Raw genomic sequence first — 11,106 nt, 5'->3', positions numbered from 1 at the left:
GTGAGCCACCATGTGGTTGCTGGGATTTGAACTAAGGACCTTTGGAAGAGCAGTCGGGTGCTCTTACCTGCTGAGCCATCTCACCAGCCCCTTATATTTTCATTTACCCATGAAATATTCTGTTTAAATATTCTCTTGGGCTGGGCATGGTGGCACATGCTCAAGGCCAGCCTGGTCTACACAGTGAATTCCAGGACAGCCAGACCCTGTCTCAAAACAAACAATAAACAAGACACACACACACACACACACACACACACACACACACACTAGTGCTAAGCATGGTAGTTTGTGCCTGTAATCTTAGAAATGAAGAGGTGGAGGCAGGAGGGTCATCATAAGTTCCAAGGCCAGTCAGGGTGACATAGAGAGACTGTTTCAAAGGCCCAGATGAAAAATAACAGCAGAGCTTTCCAGTTCACGCTGGTAAAGCAGTCAAGGGTTGGCGTCTACTGACACTAATAATCCCCAAGGATGTTCTATACATTTTTGATTTTTTTTTCTTTAAATTTTAATTCGAAAGCTAGCCTATTTCACTGCACATCAGAGAATCTAAAATCCATCACTTGAAAGGTGGAGAAGTAAGGTCACAAGTTCAAAGCCAGCCCATGTTTCATAGCAGGCTCATGTCTAAACAAACAAACAAACAAACAAACAAACCAGAACGAGGAGGGAAAAAAGGTTCAAGGAAGAGTGGAAGCTCCCGCATCTCATTTTCAGATACATCATCTTCACAGTGTGGCGTCTCAAATTTGGATGCATCTTTCAGTCAATGGGTTCTCACCACAGATTAGTGGCATTTTTATCTGCAAGTGATGCATTCCAAAAGTGCCAATGGATGGATGTTTGCAATGGCAGAGCACTGAATCCTATATACACTGTTCTTCCCAATCATTTATGCAAATAATAAACCTTCATTTACAACCTAGTATAAGAGGTTGACAACAACTAGCAATTAGCCGGGCGTGGTGGCGCATGCCTTTAATCCCAGCACTCGGGAGGCAGAGGCAGGCGGATTTCTGAGTTCGAGGCCAGCCTGGTCTACAAAGTGAGTGCCAAGACAGCCAGGGCTACACAGAGAAACCCTGTCTCAAAAAACCAAAAAAAAAAAAAAAAAAGACAACAACTAGCAATATCAAATACCTCAATTATATTCTCAAATAAATCATTTTAAACTCAGGAGGTGTAATTGAAACTTCACATTCAGTATTTTCAGACTAATGTTAATCTCAGGTAACTGAAGTGACAGGAAATGAAGCTGGGGACTTCTGTATAAAAAGTCACCACGGTCCAAACTGACATCATCTAAGACTGTAAGAAACAAAAGAGCAACTCCTCGGCTGTCCTACATGGCTGCTCAGAGTGACGACTCCATTCTTACGTCTTGCCCACACACCACACACACACACACACACACACACACACACACACACACACACCATCCACAAAAACACCTACTCCCCCACAACATTCAATGGTGAATATCTCTGGCACGTAGTTACTCTCAAACCCCGCTGCTTTCTTTGAGATACTTTTTTTTTGACTCTCTGCTTGGCTGGCATATCACTGCTCCTGACTTCTGTAAAATGACTGCCACTACTCCTATCTAGTCTTCTGGTCTGCATTCTTGCCAGATTCCTGTACAGAACCCACACATTACCCCTTTTAGATGAAGCTCTAGCTCTTAGGACATACACCACACAACAAACCTACAGTAAAAACCAGACCAAACCAGCAAGCACATCATAGGAGGAGGTCTTCCCTCTTCAAGTACCCCCCCCCCAAGATTTACATTTATTTATGTGTATGTACATACACGCAGCACATATGTATGGGATGCCCTGGAGCTAGAATTGTGGGTCATGTAGACACAAGTGGTGGGAACCAAACTCAGATTCCCTGGACGGGTGACATAACCACTGAGCTGGCCCTCCAGCTTGTGCAGGAGCCCTTACCTTCTCTGTAGAATACGTTCCAGCTCGAACTTTTGTCGTCAGTGCTTGGATTTGTGCAGTGACAGCCATCACCTGAAATTAGCCAAGTTAAACCTGAATAGCTCACCTGACCACAAGTAATGTCTATGAACAGTGAAGGATAAATACTAGATAATGCCACCTAAAAATGATCTGAAATGCTGTTACTGAACACCACTGAACTGAGCATTTCCAACAGTTCTCCAAGAGGCAGAGGAAAACATCGTCATAGTGCTGTCTAAAGCTGGGGGAGGGGTCATTAAGAAACCAAGTGAAGGGGATGAGGAGCCAGACAGTGGAGACAAGGACTGTGACTTTTGTTGTTTGTGGGGTTTTTTGTTTTTATTTTTGTTTTTTGAGATAGGGTTTGTCTATGAAACCCTGGCTGTTCTGGAACTCACTATACAGTCCAGGCTGACTTTGAACTCACAGAGATCCACCTGCCTCTGCCTCCTAAGTGCTGGGTTTAAAGGTGTGGACCATAAACAGGCCAAGGAGTGTAATTTTATCTGTACCACTAGAACTTACTATGTAAATGCATATTAAGTGGCACTTATAGCGATATGTCACTATTGTCAACATCTGTTTTCTTAGTTATTATTTAAATAAAGGAGTTTGGGTATAACTTAAAAAACAGTTTTCTGGGGGGTGGCTGCAATCGGAATGTAAAGTGACTAAATAAAATAAATAAATAAATAAGTAAATGGGGAAAAAACAGCTTTCTGTATTTCTTTGGGTGCTGAATGAATTATTTTGAACTTTCATGAAGCGCATATAAGGCTTTTATTTTACACCTAAGATAATTTTGTAGTATTCGAATCATCAAAGTCTGTGGATGAGACTTAAGAAGTCAAAGTTAACCCCTGACTGATTTATTCTAAAAGAAAGACATACCTGCTCCTGGAGGTTTTTCAAAAGTGTTATCGAACTTGACACGTCTGACTCCAGCACCTCCTACAGATAGGAGGGGACAGTTAAAGGTGATCAATTTCTTACTTTAGGCGATGACGATGGCTGAACGTACTGCCTATCAAACTCCCTCCTTTCCTTCAAAACAGTCGCGACTTTTGGGTCGTTCTCCCCCCTCCCCCCCCCCCCCCCCCCCCCCCCCCCGCACAGGGGCAGGCAGCCTCGGCGCACAGCCAGTCTCCTCCCACCACACTCCCCAATTTACTGGAAAAGACCGGAGATTTCATCGCCAAACTTCGCGGCTGCCTTTGCTCTACGCCCCAGCCACATTGTACATGGGACGCTATCTCTGCTGATGTTCTCGGAACATTCTCCCACCTTAAGGCCGGATCACGGCCCGCCATGGTCACCAGGCTCTCCCTACAAAGCTCATTCTGAATTTGGGGTTAGCCTCCTGTCCGGAACCAGCCAACCTGCAGCGTCTGACCCTCCCTCTCATCTGACATACGCTACCGCTGTGTCAAGGTGAGCGCATCCCTGAAACAACTCTCATCACTACTCCTCCATGGTGCCAACGGTTTGCCTCGATCCGTGGAGGCGAAAGGAAACGTTCACAGATTCCTTCCTTTCCGGGAAGAAGCAAGGAGACAGAACTCACCGGAGCCGCCATCTTCGCAAAGCCCACCCTTTCCGGGCCCGAACTTCCTAGGAGCTAACGTGAGTTCATAGTTTTGATAGACAATCACAGTTTGCAAATTTCAGCCAATGGAAGTAAGAGATCTTTCATTTCCGCTAATCGGAGAGGCGGGACCTCACCTAGCCAATGGAATAAAGACACTCCCTGAATGTGTCAAACGCAGAGGCGTTCTTAAGGCGTAAAGATGGGCGGGGACAGAAGCATGTGATTCGTGATTTACAGAGAATGATGGATGCTAGTTCCAATAAATATTGCGCAGATTGTTGATTGACAGCTATAGCAACCAGTAGGAAAAAGAAATTAGTTATGCAGCCCGAGAGCTCATTGGCTCCCAGATGCCGCAGAGCCCGTCTTTCCACGGCGTTTTCCGTGTAGTACCAAAACAGACCGCTGGGTGGCGGCTTCCGTCCGTTCTCTGATGCGGCAGGGTTGCTGGGCCGCCATTGGCCCCTGGACTTCCAAGTGTGCCTTTCCTGGTTCTGTGACTGTCTTTGAACGACAGTGGAGCCCTTTTCATCCGTGATTTGGATGGTTGGGATGGAGGAGCGGGAACCCAAGGTTCAGAAGCCGTCGGCCGCATCACCGGCCAACCCTCCCCGTGCACGCCTAGGACACTGCGCAAAGGCCGCAGTGCGCCCAGCCTTCCTCGCGAGGGAAAAATCGACAGGCGAGGAACCGGCTCAACCTGCGTGCCTTCCTCACTGCTCCACTCGTCCACCGCAGAACTTGGTTAAAACCCAGGCTGTGCATATTTCCTTTGTCCCCGTCATCTTTTCTCAGTATCTTCCAACACGCCCACTCCCTCGCCTCTCACGGGCTGGAGGATTAGGTGGGAGTTACAACTCCCACCCTCCGTCTGCATTACACAATGCAGCGCTAGAAAGAAAGGTGCTGCTGGCTCGGAGTTTCCTCGCGCAACAGAAGAGCGAACCTGAGCCGGGAAATCCGAAGTGTAGCTTTGGCCTTTAATCCCAGATCTCTTTAGTCAAGAGACAAGCAGAGCTCCATGAGTTTGAAGCCAGTCTGGTCTACATTGTGAGATCCCATCTCAATAAACAAAATGAAAACGGGGCTGGAGCGATGGCTCAGTGGCCAAGAGCACATATTATTCTTGCAGATGACCAACGTTCCATTCCCAGCACCCAGACAAGACAGCTCACAACTACCTTTAACTCCAGCCCCAGGGGAATTTTAGTTCCTTCTGACTTCCCTATATACAGACATAGGCATACATAAAAGTGATTTTTTTTTTAAAGCAAAAAAGAGTAATCTTTTTTGTATCTTGAATTCTGGGTGGAACATTCTAGTTTCTACCTATTTGGGAACTACATAAAATGGAACAGAGGATTTGCCTGTGGCCTGTGATATTTATTTGCTGTTTAAGGTTCGTTGCCTACAAGAGTTTTGGTATTTTTCTGTCTTTTTTTTTTTTTTTTAAGTTTATTTATTATATGTGTGCGGCACGCGTGTGAAGATCAAATGGGAGTTGGATCTCCTTCCACTATGTGAGTCCTGGAAATAGAGCTCAGTTGGTCAGTCTAGTGGGCCAGCGCCTTGACCTGGAGCCATCTTGTCAGCACTTTTCATGTATTTATTAGGATTTTCTTGTGAAACTTCTGTTTTAACACTATTTTTTTTTTTCTTTTAGAACTTGAAGTTTGTCATATGTGTTATGGACAAACGATTACAATATCTGAGAAAATAAAAAATACTGCCTTCTTAAGAAAAGATTTATTTATTTTATGTATCTGAGTACACTGTCACTGCCTTCAGACACACCAGAAGAGGGCATCAGGTCCCATTACAGATGGTTGTGAGCCACCATGTGGTTGCTGGGAATTGAACTCAGGCCTTGTTTTTTTTTTTTTTTTTTAATCATTAAAATACCCATAACCTTGGCGAGATGGCTCAGCCGTTAAGAGCACTGGTTGTTCTTCCAGAGGTCCTCAGTTCAGTTCCCAGCACCCATGGCAGCTCACAACTGTCTGTAACTCCAGTTCCAGGGGATCTGGCACCCTCATACAAATCCATAGTAGATAAAGTTTAAAAAAAATGAAGAAGGGGAAAAAATTAAAAATACCAATCACCTTGTATGTTACAAGAAATATTAGAGCTAACAGTGCAATGAATCTTTCTAAAGTTATTTCAGATTCAGCCAGTGAGCAAGAGCACAAGAGCATTAAACTCGTCTATTTTGTCTTTTGTTGTTTTCAGCAGCTCCAGATGCTGCCGAGCACTCAGCACATTTACAAGTATACACTGAGCAGAGATAAAACTTTTTTAGGAACACAAATTTAATTGTGGTTTTAATTATTAACATTTCTTTTACCGTTTTTGAAAGTTTCATGAGTACATATTTACATGATTTCACCCCCTATTCTCCCTCCTCCAACTGCTCCTGTGGCCTCTCTCTATCTCAACATCATGATTTCTTCTTGTTTCACACACACACACACACACACACACACACACACACACGCAGGTAGGTAAATAGATTTGTCTATATAAATGCAACGTGCTGAATCTATTCAGTGTTGCATTCAGTTATGTCTTTAGGGATATATGTTGTGCTGGTTCGTTTTTTTTTTTTTTTTTTTTTTTTTTTTTTTTTTTTTNTTTTTTTGTCAATGTGACACATAGTGTTACCTGGAAAGAGGGAACCTCAATTGAGAAAATGCCTTCATAAGATAGGCCTGTACACAAGTCTGAATAATGATAGATGTGGCATTTACCAAGTGGTCCTGGCTTATATAAGAAAATGAGATGAACAAGCCATGGATGGAGCCAGTCAGCATCAGTCCTCCATATTTTCTGTTCTAGTTCCTGCTGTCAGGTTCCTGCCCTAACTTCCCTCAGTGATGCAGTGTGATCTTAGAGTGGTAAGATGAAATAAACTATTTCTTCCCCGAGTTGCTGTTGGTCGGGCTGAGCATCACAGCAACAGGAAGCAAACTAGAGCTTATGTGTTTAGGGACGGGCACTCGGGTTGCATAACCAATCGGGGCACATCCCTGGAAAAGATGGATTCTCCCTTTCTTCCCAGCAAATGGCAATAGTGTTGTCATTGTGCTGGCCTTGTTTAGACAACCATATTGTCAAGATTTCACGGGTGCGGTGACCTGTCGTGGAGAAGGCACTATCCTCTAGCAAATGTCCCAGTCCTCTGTCCCTTACAATTTTTCTACCCTGTGCAGGCTAGTATTATGTCAACTTAGCACAGGCTACAGTCATCTGAAAGAAGAGTACTTCAGTTGAGAAAATGCCTCCATAAGATCCAGCTGCAGGGCATTCTCTTAATTAGTGATTGATGTGGGAGGGCCACATCACTCATCCATCGTGGGTGGTGCCGTCCTTGGGCTGGTGGTCCTGGGTTCTGTAAGAAAGCAGGTTGAGTATGTGATGAGAAGCAAGCCAGTAAGCAGCATCCTCCATGACCTCTGTATCAACTCCTGCCTCCAGGTTCCTGCCCTGTGTGAGTTCCTGTCCTGACTTCTCCAGTGATGGATTGTGATGTGGAAGTATAAGCCAAGAATAAATAAATAAAAGTTTTCTCCCCAACTTGCTTTTGGCTATGGTGTCTCATCATAACAACAGTAATCCAAACGAAGACACACATCCTCTCCCCTCTGCTCCCTGAGCCTTGGATGTAGCAGTTGAATTGTAGATGTATCAGTTAGGATGGGGACCCCACAGTTGTTCTCTGTGTTTTAAAAAAAATGATTATTTTTAATTTTAGAAATGGGTTGATTCTATATTGCTCAAGCAGGGCTCAAGTTCCTGGGCTCATGGTGGAGAAGTCTTAAATTAAAAGCATCCCCTTATGAATTTGGGAGCAAGAAGAAGCCCAGAATAGTATTAATTAGGTATTATCTTAAATCTCTAAAGCTAAAGAAGAGTCTGTCCAAGTTTTGAAATTTTGAATCAGTTGAACTCTGACATCATTAGAAACGCCCTGAATCTTATAGTGACTTTTTGATGACTTACACTCGAGATCTTTAAATACACACACACACACACACACACACACACACACACACACACAGTATATATACTATGTGTAATATATACTATATATATTATGTGTGTATGCAGTATGCTTATGGATGCATGTTTGTCTGTGTTCCACATCTTTGCCTGATCCCTGAGGCGGCCAGAAGAGGGCACCAGATTCACTGGAACTGGAATTAGGAACAGTTGTGAAGCTGCCTTGTGTGTGTAAAGCAATGCATGCTGAGGGCTGAGCCGTCTCCTCAATCCAGAGTCTGCCTTTTTCATTCCTGCTCCGCTCCCCCACCCCACTTTTTTTTTTTTGAGACAGGATCTTAAATGTATCTCTGAAACTCACTAAGTAGACCAGGAGAGTCTTGAACTCACAGAGATCTGCCTACTTCTGCTTCCCAAATGCTGGGACTAAAGGTGTGTGCCACCACATGTGACTTCAGTTCTTTCAATTAAAAAAAAAAAATCTCTTTTTAGTCTTCTCAGAATTTTCTGATAGAATTTCTGTAACTGAAATAGTCTCCTTTTTTTGTTTGTTTTATTGTTTGAGATTTGGTCACATCATAGCCCAGGCTGGCTTTGAGCTGCTGATCCTGTTAACTCAGTCTCCTGAGTATATAGGCATATAATCCCACAACAAGCCAGCTCTAAATACCTGTTTGGGGCTGGAGAGATGGCTCAGTGGGTAAGAGCACTAACTGCTTTTCTGAAGATCCTGAGTTCAAATCCCAGCAACCACATGGTGGCTCACAACCACCTGTAATGAGATCTGACGCCCTCTTCTGGTGTGTCTGAAGACAGCTCCAGTGTACTTATGTATAACAAATAAATAAATCTTTTTTTTTTTTCTTTTTTCTTTTGGTTTTTCGAGACAGGGTTTCTCTGTGTAGCCCTGGCTGTCCTGGAACTCACTCTGTAGACCAGGCTGGCCTCGAACTCAGAAATCCACCTGCCTCTGCCTCCCGAGTGCTGGGATTAAAGGCGTGCGCCACCAACGCCCGGCTTATTCTTTAACCTATATATTATTTAGAAACCTTGTATTCGATTGCTGCTGTTAATTCCTGATTCAGTCCTCTGTGCCCAGAAAGCAGCTACCCACCATCCCTCTTCAATGTCCAGGGGCATTTACAGCATCTTGCTGAATGTTCTTCATGAGTTTGAGAGAAGTGTGTATGTTGTTGTCCTTGGTTAGAGAAATTTTTACATGCCAGTTAGGTCCAGTCAACTGATTACTGTTTGGTTCTGTTATGCTCTTGGTGACGCTGCCTCTGAGATCTATCGTTTAGTAGAGGGGAACTGAAATCTTTAACTGTGCTAGTGGATCAATCTAGATCTCCTTGCCCTTCTGTATGTTTCTGCCTTAAGTAGTCTGAGCCTGTCTCCTTAGGTGCTGGTACAAGGATAACAGCTCTCATTTCAAAAGGAGTAAGAGATGGTTTATTCTGGAGCCACTTATGGGTGGCTCTGGCCTGGGCACACTGATTCAGATACCCCAGTACTGGGTTTCAGCGTGGTAACAGTTTGATGAAGTTGTTCCAGCAACAGAACAAAGGGAAGTCATACCTTGATGCCATCGGGGAGGCAGGCCCAGCAAAGAAGCCTGTGTTTGAGTCACAGAGGCTGTGGAATGTTCTTGCCTCTGGGTTGGTGGGAACACAGAGTGGGACATAAGTGGCTATTAATAGGGCTAATGATAGCTAAGATACGTTGGCTCTCTATCTGCAACATTCCAGACTCTCCCCCAAACACGGAAATTCTTATCAGTTATCAGCCTAAGAGTCTTTAACACAGGAGAAGCTTTCCCCTGGGACTTCAGCTGCCAACAGTAGAAACTATTTTGTCTTCTGGGAGAATTGACCTCCTTATTATTTAATGCCACACTTTCCCCCTGATAATTTTATTTTCTTTAAGGTCCTTGTAATCTAAAATCAGTATGATTACTTCATCTCTCTTTTGATCAGTATTGATCGGTATGGTCTATTTTTCTTTCTCCTCTTACTTTTTTCCCCCATCTAAGCTGGTCTTGAATTTTGGATCTTTCCCCTCCTGCTTCTACCTCCTGATGCCAGGATTATTGGCATGTGCCATCACACCCGTCTTTAATGTTGAATATATTTGTGTCTTTAAAGATAAGAAAATTTTCTCATTTGTTTCAAAGATTTTATTTACGTATTTATTTCACATGTGTAGGTATTTTGTCTGCAAGTCTGTCTGTGCACCATGTACATTCAGTGTCTATGGAGGCCAGAAGTAGCTCACCCAGATCACATAGTACAGCTGGGATCTTTAATATCTGAAGTCTCTTCTCTTAGGCATTAAACCATTCTGCCTCATTCTAGTAGAAAGCAGGGTCCCAGCTTCTGGACTGGAGCTTGGAAAATTGTAATGCCAGAGATGAACACAGGAGCCGGAAAAACTAGGCAAGAAAAGGTAGAAGGAGTCTAGCAAAGGAGACGAGACTAGGGCTCAGGAATTGGGTGTGATAGTCCTTGCCTCTAATCCCAGCACTGGGGAGGCAGAGCAGAGGCAGGTGGATCCCTGAGTTCAAGACCAGCCTGGTCACACAGAGCAAGCTCCAGGATAGACAGCTATACAGAAAAACCCTGTCTTGAAACTCCCTCTGGCCCCCCAAAAGACTAGAGCTCAGTTTCCAGACTGTGCCAAGATCTGACTGGAGTGTTAGGAACAATAGAAGGCAGGTTTCCAGAACCAGGGGCACAGTAGCACCTCGATGCTGAGACTCCAGGGTGGGTTCATCACCTCCTACCTTCCGGGCTCTGGAATGGGGCCAGAAACCAGGCTAGGATGGACACTATGCTTGTGGTAACTATGGGAGGGAACCAAGGGACCAGGAGTTGGAACACATCATATTCTGCTTCCCAGGCTCATTCTCACTACCCAGAGAAGCCAGGTCTGCCTAAAGCTGAACAGCAGGGGCATAGCAGCTGCACTCCTGCCCTGTCTTCTTTCCAGAGCTTCATTATCTGATTTCCTCTTACACTGAGTCCACACATACTCCATGTCTGTAAGACAGGATTGTTATATATCTTGGGGAATTATCATATGGACTGAACTCTGTCAGGCTCTGTAATAATTGCTTTATAGTTTTCTTCCATTTTCTGCCTTGCCTTGGGTTCCTGAGAGGCCTGGGTTACTTCAGTATGAGGTGGGCCATGGCAGAAGCACAGAACAAGGGGCACAAGGAACAGGTGCTTCTAATGCTTCTTTATTGGCTGGTTAGTCTAGGCTCCGCCCCACAGTCACCTGGCAATAGCTAGGTTTGCTTGACTCCCTAAAAAAAGGGACTACTGGTCCCCTCCTCACTCTCTTGCTTTCTTGCTCCTGCTCTGTCCTCTTGCTTCTGCTCCCCCCTCCCCATTCCTTCCCTCCCTCCCCTCTCTCCACAGGTTCATGGCCAGCCTCTACTCTTCTACTTTCTCTTCTCCTTCTTCTTCTTCTTCTTCTTCTTCTTCTTCTTCTTCTTCTTCTTCTTCTTCTTCTTCTTCTTCTTCTTCTTCTTCTTCTCCT

General features: G+C 44.4%; 1 protein-coding gene across 1 annotated transcript in view; it reads right to left on the bottom strand.

Annotated features, from left to right (window-relative positions):
* Nucleotides 1-3,670, bottom strand: part of Ngdn (neuroguidin) — an 8,812-nt gene extending 5,142 nt beyond the window's left edge. Inside the window, exons 1-3 of the mRNA XM_021181790.2 lie at nucleotides 3,541-3,670; nucleotides 2,868-2,927; nucleotides 1,956-2,027 (exon numbers count right to left, since the gene is read on the bottom strand). Coding sequence (XP_021037449.1) covers nucleotides 1,956-2,027; nucleotides 2,868-2,927; nucleotides 3,541-3,552 — 144 coding nt within the window. The 5' untranslated portion in view covers nucleotides 3,553-3,670. The remainder of the gene's footprint in view (nucleotides 1-1,955; nucleotides 2,028-2,867; nucleotides 2,928-3,540) is intronic.
* Between the last annotated feature and the right edge of the window lie 7,436 nt (nucleotides 3,671-11,106).

This window comes from Mus caroli, chromosome 14 (assembly GCF_900094665.2).
Source record: "Mus caroli chromosome 14, CAROLI_EIJ_v1.1, whole genome shotgun sequence".
Taxonomy (NCBI): Eukaryota; Metazoa; Chordata; class Mammalia; order Rodentia; family Muridae; genus Mus; species Mus caroli.
Note: the sequence above shows the minus strand (reverse complement) of the source record. Positions and strands in the feature narration are given on the sequence as shown.